This window comes from Brachionichthys hirsutus, chromosome 18 (genome assembly GCF_040956055.1).
Source record: "Brachionichthys hirsutus isolate HB-005 chromosome 18, CSIRO-AGI_Bhir_v1, whole genome shotgun sequence".
NCBI lineage: Eukaryota > Metazoa > Chordata > Actinopteri > Lophiiformes > Brachionichthyidae > Brachionichthys > Brachionichthys hirsutus.
In genome coordinates this window covers 369,170-382,865 of record NC_090914.1, presented here as the reverse complement: position 1 = coordinate 382,865, position 13,696 = coordinate 369,170, and the positions used below count along the sequence as shown (strand labels likewise).

Sequence of the window (13,696 nt, the reverse complement as noted above, 5' to 3'; positions counted from 1 at the left end):
CCCAGCTCGTGAAGTGAACTGCTTCACCTCCGGACAGTATCTTCTTTCAGCCCTCTATCACAAGAGGGGGGGGGGGGCAGGGTGTCCAGGGGGGGCCCAGGGGGGGCCTTTGTGACCAGACACTGCTCTGGAGTTACACAAAGCCAATTCATAGGAATGACTGAAGCTCATCTCCTAATGTCGCCGTACATTCTGTCTCTAACTCGCTCACCCATTCATCTGATTGATGGCTGAGCAGTCCAGGCCTTTAGCAGCCCACTGGCCATCCCATAGTTTCTCCACAAGTAGCACAACTCCAGAGACTGAGTTGGTGCTCGTTTGTAAAATGGCGTCAGATGTGATGTTCCGATTGAACCTTCCGGGTGTGGGTGAGGTAGCGGTATTTATTTAGTAACCACAAACTTCCTGTCCACGCTTTCTTTGTTTTTAATAACGGAACCTAGACATTAGTTTTTACTAAATAGACTTTGCATTTTATAACAGTTGAGGTCAATCCACAGATACCACATTACTGCATGTCGAGTTTTTACCAAGTTGCTTTTAGCGCGCTTTACTTTGATTACACACAGTTGCTTTTAATAGAGTTGATTTAAAGTTGGAAGGTCGGTAGGCTGAGGCTCTGCTATCCTGCATATTGGATTTGAGTCGAGTCCATGCGAGAAGAGCTTTTGCATGTTGCACAATGTCTTTGTCTCGTCAGATGTATGGGAAGGAAAACATTTGAGTGAATGCATCTTCTTCTCCCCCCCTCCCCGTGTTCTTATGTCGGTAGGTCATCTGGTTTGAGACGCGAAGGATCCAGAAGCTGAGATGAGAGCAGAGGGAAGGCATCTGTCAGAACAGAGAAAGATGGAGCAGAAAAATTAAGAAGTTCCTGAGTTTCAAAAAAAGAACGGAAAAAACAAAGCGGCGCCAAAATATTTGCACTTTCTCTCCGCCCTGTATTTTACATTTTATCTCTTTGTGTGCCCCCCCCCCCCCCCCTCTGATGCAGGTAGAATGAGAGTACATTTGTTTAAAAAACAGAGTTGCCACAACCAGATTAAACTCAAAAGAAAGACCAATGCAGGCCCGTTTAAACAGCCGGATGATAGTTGGGTCAGTGTAAATGTAGAAATAACGGTTTGCTCTAAAGCCAAACACCAGGCTAGGGTGCTGAGTTTCTCTCCAGGAACAAGCTCTTTCCCAAAACAGAATAACTCTATGGATAAAAAGTATCCTTACTCGTAGCAAGGAAGACATTTGGTGATTAAAACGGTAAATGAAGTAATATATTTACACGACTGAGCATTCCATGAACATTAGCTCGCTTGGGCTGATTTACAAATGCCAGTTCCCATAGTGAACATTTGGGCGCCCTCTGTAACATTGGAGTCCACTTTGTGCACGTAAAGTAACACGCATTGTCTGCCCCCCCCCCCCCCGTGTGGAACACTCCACCACCACACACACTTTGTAAGACCGTGCAGTAAGTCTTCTAAAACTAAGATTCCCATAGTGTCTGATTAATGGAATAAATCATCTGGAATGTGGAGTGTAAAATGAAAATGAAATTTGGGAGGGATTCAACGTCGCAACTGGACAATTATTTTTTATTTGTGCTCTGAAAGCTTGTGTGTTTTGTTGTTTCCCTTTAGTCATGAACGCCAGACAAGAAGGGCTCCGTTTGTAAATATGTACAATAACCGTATTTTGTTTGTTTGGTTTACTACGTTTCTTTGAAGGATGTATGCGTTTCACCGTGTTTCCATCTTGTCGAGCTTCAGCCCACAGTAGCAGCGTCACAACGTGGCGTAACGCCATGATGTGACCGGCTCCAGCTCGTGTTGAAAGCAGTATCTGGTGCTTCGTCCTCGACCATCACAAAGCCGTTCAGGTCCGATTTGAACGAGGACACGTCGTTCTGGACGGCTGAGCGGCCTCCCCAGCCCAGGCTTGAGCTCCGAGCTTGTGTGTCGGCTGAAGTCCTTCCAGACGCTGCCGGGACACGAATCGACCCGATGGGCTGTTCACGATGAGGGATGTATAGTGAAGGGAGCTTATGGATGACGAGGTGGTAGCCCGGATTGCCTCGCCGTTTCTCAAGGTTTCTCATTCTTAGCTGAAGCATTATGCTCTTTTGGGGAGATTGTAAATGATGTATCGGGAGGTGGAGCTGGTCAGATCAATATTGAAAATAAAACTGCTCGTGTAGGCCTTACTTCCTGCTTCGACGTGCGTGACAAAATCAAACCGACAGACGTGACCGAAGAAACAAAGAGCTGGGTTTTGGAGTTTTAAGAAACGCCTGGGCACACGGCTGCATCTGGGTAGCAGTTCTTACCCCCCCACCTGAAATTTAGAGCAGCTCTAATGAGAAAAAGGTGCGTCTGGGCCTTACAATCAGAACAACTGAGAAACAAATCTTCCAGCTGCTTCTTACCGACCCCACTGTGTGAAACTGTCCACTTGATTCTGGCTGCTGGGGCGCGAACATCTCCGCTAAGGCAGACATTTAGCAGGGCTCACTCTGTTGGTGTAAAACTAATGTTGCAGAAAAAGTAAATGTATGTTTTTAAAAGCTTCTTAATTATGAAATGGCAATACAGTCCTCTTTTCCAGAGTTCCTATTTTTTGCACTCTGAAGAGAAAGAACTGAGGCTGTCACTGTTTCATCTATTGAAAGCACGCTCCGTTTGGATTTACTCTTGTGTGTAATGGAAAGCCACGCCCCTGGTGCAGGAACAAGCTCGCTACTCACCCCTACTGGTGGAGATGCGCTACTGCAGTCTGAACACACATTTGTACCCTGTTAGACGGTTTATACACACACACACAAAGATAACTGGATTTGATCAAGTGATAATAAACTTTTAAAAAGATTGTCTTGTAGTCTCTCTTTAATTTTACTTGAGCCTCTAATGAAGTGTAATTAGTTTAAAGTCTTCAAACTGACAAATTTGGGAGGTACGATTATTTGAACGTCACAGAAGGCTGGATGTGGATTTGGGGGGGGGGGGGGGGGTATTGTATAGGGCTTCTGGGTTGAGGTGATGGAGGTGGGTTGAATATGGGGGGAAGCGGGGAGTTATTGGAGCCGAGAGGCAGCTGCAGCACATCTGTCTTCTTCTGACACGTGGCATTTGACTTCCAGTGTGAAGTTCAAAAGAGTTTTATAATGACGCAGGTGCTTAGGGATGTGTGTGTGTGTGTGTGCGCCGTCTCCTTTGTTGAAAGTGGGGTTGGGGGTGAGCACATTGCCAAAGGGGGTGTCATAGGTGATGGCTGGAATTTGGCATGTTGAAAGTGACGTACGGTCGGCCAGGTGCTGCATGTTGTTTCAGGAGGTAAGCGCCTTTTAAATGTGTGAAGCATTTTACAATACTCAGAGTGTACGGCAAAAAATACATGTTTCACGGGACAACAGTGCTGTGATTGGTGCAGATCCTCGCTGTTTGAGCTCCAAACGGCGACCTCGTTTAATCAGTTCCAGTGATTTCCACTCTGAATATTCAAACCTCATTGGTTCAACCTGACATTAAATGACAGTGGAGTGTGTTTCTGTGTGTTTCTGTTTATTTCTGTGTATTTATGTGTGTTTCTGTGTGTTTCTGTTTATTTCTGTGTATTTATGTGTGTTTCTGTGTGTTTCTGTTTATTTCTGTGTATTTATGTGTGTTTCTGTGTGTTTCTGTTTATTTCTGTGTATTTATGTGTGTTTCTGTGTGTTTCTGTTTATTTCTGTGTATTTCTGTGTGTTTCTGTGTGTTTCTGTTTATTTCTGTGTATTTATGTGTGTTTCTGTGTGTTTCTGTTTATTTCTGTGTGTTTCTGTGTGTTTCTGTTTATTTCTGTGTATTTATGTGTGTTTCTGTGTTTCTGTGTGTTTCTGTGTGTTTCTGTGTATTTTTGTGTGTTTCTGTGTGTTTCTGTTTATTTCTGTGTATTTATGTGTGTTTCTGTGTGTTTCTGTATCTTTCTGTGTGTTTCTGTGTGTTTCTGTTTATTTCTGTGTATTTCTGTGTGTTTCTGTGTTTCTGTGTGTTTCTGTGTGTTTCTGTGTGTTTCTGTGTATTTCTGTGTGTTTCTGTGTATTTCTGTGTGTTTCTGTGTATTTTTGTGTGTTTCTGTGTGTTTCTGTGTATTTTTGTGTGTTTCTGTGTATTTCTGTGTGTTTCTGTGTATTTTTGTGTGTTTCTGTGTGTTTCTGTGTGTTTCTGTGTATTTCTGTGTATTTCTGTGTGTTTCTGTGTGTTTCTGTGTATTTCTGTGTGTTTCTGTGTATTTTTGTGTGTTTCTGTGTGTTTCCGTGTGTTTCTGTGTATTTCTGTGTGTTTCTGTGTGTTTTTGTGTGTTTCCGTGTGTTTCTGTGTATTTCTGTGTGTTTCTGTGTATTTTTGTGTGTTTCTGTGTGTTTCCGTGTGTTTCTGTGTATTTCTGTGTGTTTCTGTGTATTTCTGTGTGTTTCTGTGTATTTTTGTGTGTTTCCGTGTGTTTCTGTGTATTTCTGTGTGTTTCTGTGTATTTCTGTGTGTTTCTGTGTATTTTTGTGTGTTTCTGTGTGTTTCCGTGTGTTTCTGTGTATTTCTGTGTGTTTCTGTGTATTTTTGTGTGTTTCTGTGTGTTTCCGTGTGTTTCTGTTTATTTCTGTGTGTTTCTGTGTATTTTTGTGTGTTTCTGTGTGTTTCTGTGTGTTTTTGTGTGTTTCTGTGTGTTTCTGTGTATTTTTGTGTGTTTCCGTGTGTTTCTGTGTATTTCTGTGTGTTTCTGTGTATTTTTGTGTGTTTCTGTGTGTTTCCGTGTGTTTCTGTGTATTTCTGTGTGTTTCTGTGTATTTCTGTGTGTTTCTGTGTATTTTTGTGTGTTTCCGTGTGTTTCTGTGTATTTCTGTGTGTTTCTGTGTATTTCTGTGTGTTTCTGTGTATTTTTGTGTGTTTCTGTGTGTTTCCGTGTGTTTCTGTGTATTTCTGTGTGTTTCTGTGTATTTTTGTGTGTTTCTGTGTGTTTCCGTGTGTTTCTGTTTATTTCTGTGTGTTTCTGTGTATTTTTGTGTGTTTCTGTGTATTTTTGTGTGTTTCTGTGTGTTTCCGTGTGTTTCTGTGTATTTCTGTGTGTTTCTGTGTATTTTTGTGTGTTTCTGTGTGTTTCCGTGTGTTTCTGTGTATTTCTGTGTGTTTCTGTGTATTTTTGTGTGTTTCTGTGTGTTTCCGTGTGTTTCTGTGTGTTTCTGTGTGTTTCCGTGTGTTTCTGTGTATTTCTGTGTGTTTCTGTGTATTTTTGTGTGTTTCTGTGTGTTTCCGTGTGTTTCTGTGTATTTCTGTGTGTTTCTGTGTATTTTTGTGTGTTTCTGTGTGTTTCTGGGAGGTGAATGAGCAGCTCGGCGGAGGTCTGTGCACTCCGAGTGTTTTTCTAGTTCATGTTAGTAATTATTTAATGCATGTGCTGATGAATATTGATAATCAGGTTATATCATTGAATTACTTCTTCAGAAAGCAAATAGTTATGAGTGACAGTGCTGCAGGGGGGGCTGCAGTACTACTGAAGCTGAGGCTGCTGATCCCCCCCCCCCCCCCTTGCTTCACATCTCTGTCGCTACTTCAGATGAAGCTCTTTTGTTAACAGAACATGGATGTGATCTTCAGACTCCACCTCGTCCTACTGTTGCTGTGGATTACAGGTACAGATTTTATTATTCCCTCATTGACATTGATTCTGTTTTCTTCCTATTTCTGTTGGAAGTCTTTTCAGAGTGGAAACATTTCTTTTTGAACACACACAGGTCTGATTGATGGGAGCGACGTCAGCCAGCCTCCCGTGCTGTGGAAGGACGAGGGTGAAAATGCAACCATCGACTGCAGCCACACAAAGGGCAGCAGCTTTTACCAGATGTACTGGTACCGACAGGGCCCGGGGGAGGGCATGAGACAGATCGTGTTCACCTCGCAGCACAGCGATCCTGACTTTGAACCAAGTTTCAGCAAAGAAAAATTCTCAGTCACAAAAGCCGACTATAAAAGTGGAACATTAACGGTGAAGGATCTGAAGCCAGGAGACGGAGGCTGGTATTTCTGTGCTGTGAGTGAACACAGTGATGCTGCAGGAGGAGCAGGATGAACAAAAACCCCAGCGCGCTGGGGGGGGGTCCAATACGACCACACAACATCACGGAAAGCAGCCACCTGCAAGTCATCAGCTCCCCCGCCAGGCTCCGGTTTCATTACAAACTCCATCAAACCTCCTTTTGTTTCCTCTCACGGGGGGGCAGTGCAGCATGTCACTTCATCTGACCCCACCCAGGTGCAGACATTAAAAAGCAGCAATGAGTAGACGTTCTCAACCAGCAGCAAGATGATCAGAGCCTTCTGCCTCGTCCTCCATGTCCTGTTTGTTTCAGGTAACGAGGGCTTTAAAGTCATTTCTTGCAGCCCCGCCCTCATGTTTGTTTTACTGTTGTGTATTTTTGTTGTTCATCTCTTCATCAGGTTCCTCTCTCAGCGACCAAGTCCGTCAGACTCCGGCTGACATGTACAAGAAACCAGGAGAAACGGCCAAAATCAGCTGTTCACACGAGATTCAGAGCTACAACCGAATCCTTTGGTACAAAAACTCCAACAGGCGGCTTCAGTTATTGGGATATATGGAGCACAATAGTGGCTACCCAGAGGACGGAGAGAACGTGAGGATTGATGGAGGCGCTTCTCAACACCAGACCTGCACATTAACCGTTGAAGCTGTCAGCCTGAGCAGCAGCGCTGTCTACTTCTGTGCTGCTAGTTTACACAGAGAAACATTTCATTGTTCCTCAATGCAAAAACCTCCTCACAGATTATAATGCAGATCAGAGACCGCTGCACCTGGAATAAACCGCTCTCCTCACACAGTTTCTAATCCAGATCAAAGTACACTGAACCTGGAATAAACCGCATTCATTCTGTTTCCCCCCCACACTGGGTGACTGCATATCATCACTCACACCTTGAATACTAAGACAGTGACGGTTATAAATACTCTGTGACGCTTTTAAAGAAACAGTTGACCTAAATGTAAAACTCATTAATGCATCTTGAGCATCACAGCATCCTCCTCTGATATTTAGAGGAGGAGGATACATGACGACGCCCCCCTACAGCAATGACGCCCTGTTGGTTTGCTGATGGGAGGGTTTACTTTATAAAACAACAAGCTACTAAATAACCAGCAGAATTACTGAAGCACTGATGAAAACATATACGGCAGCAGCAAAGTATTACGTTCATCAATAGAAGTAACCAAATACAGAAACGACATGATCATCATATTTCTAACGATCCATTTCAACGTTATTCTGGTGTCAGGTAACGTGGTCAAAATGCATTTTTAATTCCCAGTGCTTTTCCTGACTGGTTTAATCCGTTTTCAGTTTCTTCTTTGCATCCTTTTGCCTCCAGCTGCTCCAGCTGTGCGCTAGAACATTTCATGTTTCACGCTGCGCCTGTGCTCATGCTGTGTTTGGTCTTAGGTTCCACGCTCAGTGAAAAAGTCCGTCAGACTCCGACTGAAATGTACCGAAAAGCAGAAGAAGCAGCCGCAGTCGAGTGTTCACACAGCATCCAGAACTACAACCGCATCCTCTGGTACAAGCAGTCAGACGGACGGCTGCAGCTCCTGGGATACATGGTAGGAGAAACTGGAAAAGTGGAGGACGGAGAGAACGTGAGGATTGATGGAGGCGCTTCTCAACACCAGACCTGCACATTAACCGTTGAAGCTGTCAGCCTGAGCAGCAGCGCTGTCTACTTCTGTGCTGCAAGTTTACACAGAGAAACATTTCATTGTTCCTCAATGCAAAAACCTCCTCACAGATTATAATGCAGATCAGAGACCGCTGCACCTGGAATAAACCGCTCTCCTCACACAGTTTCTAATCCAGATCAAAGTACACTGAACCTGGAATAAACCGCATTCATTCTGTTTCCCCCCCCCCCACACTGGGTGACTGCATATCATCACTCACACCTTGAATACTAAGACAGTGACGGTTATAAATGCTCTGTGACGCTTTTAAAGAAACAGTTGACCTAAATGTAAAACTCATTAATGCATCTTGAGCATCACAGCATCCTCCTCTGATATTTAGAGGAGGAGGATACATGACGACGCCCCCCTACAGCAATGACGCCCTGTTGGTTTGCTGATGGGAGGGTTTACTTTATAAAACAACAAGCTACTAAATAACCAGCAGAATTACTGAAGCACTGATGAAAACATATACGGCAGCAGCAAAGTATTACGCTCATCAATAGAAGTAACCAAATACAGAAACGACATGATCATCATATTTCTAACGATCCATTTCAACGCTATTCTGGTGTCAGGTAACGTGGTCAAAATGCATTTTTAATTCCCAGTGCTTTTCCTGACTGGTTTAATCCGTTTTCAGTTTCTTCTTTGCATCCTTTTGCCTCCAGCTGCTCCAGCTGTGCGCTAGAACATTTCATGTTTCACGCTGCGCCTGTGCTCATGCTGTGTTTGGTCTTAGGTTCCACGCTCAGTGAAAAAGTCCGTCAGACTCCGACTGAAATGTACCGAAAAGCAGAAGAAGCAGCCGCAGTCGAGTGTTCACACAGCATCCAGAACTACGACCGCATCCTCTGGTACAAGCAGTCAGACGGACGGCTGCAGCTCCTGGGATACATGGTAGGAGAAACTGGAATAGTGGAGGACGGAGAGAACGTGAGGATTGATGGAGGCGCTTCTCCACACCAGACCTGCACATTAACCGTTGAAGCTGTCAGCCTGAGCAGCAGCGCTGTCTACTTCTGTGCTGCTAGTTTACACAGAGAAACATTTCATTGTTCCTCAATGCAAAAACCTCCTCACAGATTATAATCCAGATCAGAGACCGCTGCACCTGGAATAAACCGCTCAAACCAGCGCTCAATGAGTTTTTTTGAGATCAGATATAAAGGTGGTTCAAAGCCATTAGCGCCCCCCCCCTTAAAACAAAGACGTTCCACCCTGTTTTGAGAACTCAAGTCCTTATCAGATGTCTCTTTTCATCTCTCGGTAACGGTGGAATAATCGGTGTGTAAGTTACCAGATTCATGTTCCGATGATTAACAGACTGAAAGAGAGCCGGTACCAGAAAGAGACCCCCCCCCCCCCCCTGCCGGGACCTGACCCAGAACTCTGATTCCAGCTGTCTTATCAATTTCACGAATGCCTTTTCGCTGTTGACCAATAGGTGGCGGTAGAGCTCAAAGTGTCTTCAGCCCAAGCAGCTGTTTGCAATGTTTATGTCTCTTCAAGCAGACACACACGCACACACACGCACACACACGCACGCTCTGCGCCTCTCATGCTGTCTGGAGTTTAAGATGATTAAAAATAAAGAGTGAAAGGGAATAAACTGTGTCTGCGTTTTATTAAATGAGCTATTCTCAGGTATCTGGGTGGATAAAGAGGCGTGGCCAGCAGTGACGTCACTTCCTGATACCTGAAGAGAACAAACAGACCGTTTGGTGTCGGCGAGAGTTCATCCGACCTGCGGAGATGGAGGCTGAGATACGGAGGAGCCGGATGGGGGGGGGCCTTCAGGTTTTTGAGTGATGCTTCCTCACCGTGTGGACAGGGATCCACGGTGATGCAGTCCCATAGAGCCGCTGTACAAAAACCTCCTCCCACTGTTCAGGCTGCTTCTTGCTGCCTGCTGGAGCAGAGACAGCAGCATTCACCATGATGCTCCATGATGCTCCTCATGACGCTCCTCATGACGCTCCTCATGATGCTCCATGATGCTCCATGATGCTCCTCATGACGCTCCTCATGATGCTCCATGATGCTCCATGATGCTCCTCATGACGCTCCTCATGATGCTCCATGATGCTCCATGATGCTCCTCATGATGCTCCTCATGACGCTCCTCATGACGCTCCTCATGATGCTCCATGATGCTCCTCATGACGCTCCTCATGTTAATACTGAGGGAAACTTTGGAGGAGGAACAACTGGACATTTTGGGTAAGAATAAAATTCAAAAGTATGATTTTGCCCAGATGTGTATTTAGATCAACTTTATTTGATGAATAAAGTCGAGGCGCTACACTCTCAACATGAGCTCTCATCCTTGGACTCATTATTACCGGTAGAAGGGTTTCTGTTCGCAGCCCGGTCAGCGTGAACAGCTACAGCCCCGCGCACTTTGCCAGCGGAACCAAAGTGACTGTTCTGGGTAAGAAAAGGATTCAATCTGGGAGATGTGCAGCAAAGAGCGTGTTTGGTGTGTCTGCGGCCAAAGCGCTGCGTCTTTGGAAAAGAACAACTCAGCATAAAAGCTTCCTTTGTGTAAGTCTCGGTGATACAATGCGCGCAATGCGCGCGTAACGGGTCCGGGTGAGCGCGGTGGATTCTTCTGTGACGCTCAAACGCTGTGATAGTTACAAAGTTGACTTCGGCCAGGGAACAAGGCTGAGTGTTCTCGGTGAGTAACGCGTTACAAAGAAAAGGGTTTGAACTCAATAGAACACGAGCAGCATGTTAATAATCCGAGGGACCGTGAAGGCATCGATTAGGTGTGTTTGGCGCATTGATAAAGCGCACCGTGACACGCCGGCCTACTTCGGCGGAGGAACACGGTTAACAGTGTTTGGTAAGAAATGCTCTAAAATGTCTCTAAAAACATTCTGAATGGGAAAAATAAATTCAGCAATTTCTACAAATGCGAATCTTTAGAGCATAAAGAATAAATGAGAGGCACCAAGAAGAGTTAGTTTCTGCTCCAGGTAAAAGTCTCAGGCTCACTTTGGGGCTGGAACCAGACTCACCGTTTCAGGCAAGAGATCCTGCTAAAAGGTGCTTCTCTCCTGTCCATTGGTTGCTCGTGATGTCTGTGTTTCATCTTCTAAAGTGTGTTGGTGGAGGTTTGTGCTGGGAGGAAGACGAGGAAGGGTCCGGTCTGTAAACGTGCTGCAGAGATGTAGAGAAATAGCTTTAAGCCCAAAAGATTATTCTGCTGTGGAGTTATTGTCATCTGGGTGAAACGGTGTGAGCTGGCAGTCAGAACCTCACTTTGGACCTGGAACCAGACTCACCGTTTTAGGTAAGACACAAACGAATGTAATGCCGGGCTGGATTAGGGTCGTTTCTATAATCTCATGGGTTTATGGGGATTATTAGGGTTTAGCGTCGAATGATTTATCATGAATGCGTTCTGTTTGTACATTTTCCATGCGTAGATCTTGTTAGTTTATCTAAAAACAATAAAGGGAGAGAGAGCCGATCCGTTTAGAGCGTTGGGGGCTGGAAGGTTGGGCAGTTTCTCCTGCAGCCTCTCTCAGCGTGACAACTACCCTGCTTACTTTGGCAGCGGCACCAGGCTGACGGTTCTGGGTAAGAACATGATTCAGATGGCCCGTTTATGTTCATCTTGTGTCCTCCTTTCATCTTCCTGCTGTTTTAATAGCTTGCGGGTGGAACCTGGTGTTCAAGCTGTATCCTGTGAAACCCAACACCTTCTTCTACACTTCTGCCCAGCTCTAAGTTCTAGCTTTGAGGTTCCGGACTCCATATTAGGATGCTGATTTTCCATCCCGAGAGGCTTTTGAAGTAATTCGCTTATTTGCATCATGTGTTCTTGCAGAACCAGGTCGGACTCCAAATCCACCGACGGTGGAAGTGCTTCCACCGTCGTCAAACGAGTGTCCAAACCAGAAGGACAGCGACCAGAAGAAGAAGACCCTGGTCTGCGTGGCGAGCGGATTCTACCCGGACCACGTCGGGGTATCCTGGCGGATCGACGGGGACGTTATCACGGATGGCGTGGCAACTGACCACACCGCCCTGAGGCCACCGGGAGACGACTTTTACAAAATGACCAGCAGGTTGAGGGTCTCTGCCAGCGTGTGGTCCTCGGCATCGACTGTGTTCAGCTGCAACGTCAGCTTCTACGATGGGGAACGCACCGCCTACGTTGAACAATCGGTTAACGGCAGAGAAGGTCTGTTGATCCAGGATCCTTATCTGATTTTATCTGGCTGCTTTTGGAAGGATGCGAGTTATGACTGTCCTTATCCGATTCCATTCCTTAGCTACGGATGCACGAGACCCAGAGGAAAGAGGTACGTGCAGGTCCCCTCAGTCTGAACCCGTTTCAGCTTCAGTAAACCCGTTTCAGCGTCAAAGCGAGTGAAGAAGAGCTCCATCCTTTCACCGTCTGTCCTTCCTCACAGAGAACTATCTGAGGGTGACACAGGCGGCCAGACTCTCCTACACCGTCTTCATCGTCAAGGGCAGCATCTACGGAGCCTTCGTGGCGTTTCTGGTGTGGCGACTTAAGGTCAGTTCACCTCGCCCGATGTAAATCTGACGTCATCTATGTTTGTTTATGAAATGATAACGAACACAACAGTAAAACAGCTGTGGTGATGTGTTGCAGGGCTCACCTGGAAAGTGACTATGACCTGAACAGATGCATTGTGGGACATTTGGATCATATTGTCTTGATCCGTGTGATGATAATACTGTTTGTGATTGGGAACTGTTTATTTCTTCCAAATAAATAGTTTGTCTTGAGTGACTTTCTGGTTTAAATATTCAGACGTTGGTTGATTTAAATGACGCTCTTTGTTTTGTAGATCACACGTCTATGATCTCACCTGCTTTTATCTGGTGGGATGTTTTTAGTGGTCTCGTTTTTCTGAAAAAAAAACTTTTTCACTTCCGTACCGTTTGTGGAAACATCACAGCTCGATATAAGTCATAGTTTTTCCACTGAGTCCCTCCTCTAATATTTTAATGATGAAATCTGTCTGAAGGCCCTACTAGGGTCCTTATATTTAGTTTTTAAAATACAGCCAGTGGATCACGTGTTCTCAGCAGGGACTAGGAGAATGTGACTGACTTGTACAATAACAGGAAATGATCCGTCGGGGCTGTTGGTGCAGAGATCAGCAGCAGTCGGGAGGATGTGGTCTGCGGATCTGTCTCTGTGCTGAGAAATGACGAAGATGCAACCTTCCTCTTCACCACAACCTCCCACTCGCACCTGCATCTCTGCAGCGAACGCCCTCATGCAGATCTCATGCTGCTGATGTGTTTGTATGAAGGGAACATTTAAGTTTAGCTGCTTGACTCCTAGTTTTATCCTCTATAACATTACATTATATTGTATCTGGTAAATTTATTGTACATTATTTACAAAGTAAACAAGATAAATGAATGTTAAAAAGTTACCAAATTTGCTGCTAAAATGTAGCAGAGCAGTAATTAGGATGAAAGTCTGTACTTCATTGAACCGGCTGAACCCGCACAGAGCCGCTGGTCCAAATGGAGTTAGTCCCGGGTTACGTGTGCCCCCAAACCCTAACCCGTCTTCACAGCGTCACTACTAGTCAGTGGTTAAAGTTAGTGACTTCCTGCTTCTGCTGGTTAAGCTACAGCTTCAGATCTTCCTAACAAGCCTCTGTGGATTACTCCATGCGTAAAGTGTGAGGTGTCTTCATTAATCAGCATCACGCATGCTCCCGCTTCCTGCTTGTACCGGAGGGCAGCGAACCAAACCGTTTATCTTTGCACGCCTCCACTTCAGTCAAAAGTTCAAATAAAAACATGTTATTTATTTAACTTCGAATCTTTTGGGCTTCCATATAAAAACGTCTCCTGCTCCTACAGGGTGGCTGTGTCAGTGGTCAGAAAGTCGGTGGTTCGAATCCCAGCTCTGACTGTCCACATGTTGAAGACA

At 45.2% G+C, this 13,696-nt stretch overlaps 1 protein-coding gene across 1 annotated transcript; it reads left to right on the top strand.

Moving 5' to 3' along the window:
- The first annotated feature begins 5,609 nt into the window (after window positions 1–5,609).
- Window positions 5,610–12,862, top strand: LOC137907868 (M1-specific T cell receptor beta chain). The gene is made up of 7 exons (XM_068752226.1): window positions 5,610–5,656; window positions 5,759–6,072; window positions 11,295–11,346; window positions 11,597–11,953; window positions 12,045–12,074; window positions 12,186–12,292; window positions 12,392–12,862. The coding sequence occupies exons 2-7, from the start codon at window positions 5,866–5,868 to the stop codon at window positions 12,407–12,409; spliced, it is 771 nt and encodes a 256-aa protein (XP_068608327.1). The 5' UTR covers window positions 5,610–5,656; window positions 5,759–5,865; the 3' UTR covers window positions 12,410–12,862.
- Window positions 12,863–13,696: the final 834 nt, after the last annotated feature.

What these genes read in the sequence shown, in the direction of transcription:
- LOC137907868 (XM_068752226.1), top strand. Translation starts at nt 5,866, where the DNA reads ATGTACTGGTACCGACAGGGCCCGGGGGAGGGCATGAGACAGATCGTG. An exon ending in CTGTGAGTGAACACAGTGAT is followed by an intron (nt 6,073 to 11,294) that starts GCTGCAGGAGGA and finishes AGCCTCTCTCAG; the next exon opens with CGTGACAACTACCCTGCTTA. An exon ending in ACGAGACCCAGAGGAAAGAG is followed by an intron (nt 12,075 to 12,185) that starts GTACGTGCAGGT and finishes CCTTCCTCACAG; the next exon opens with AGAACTATCTGAGGGTGACA.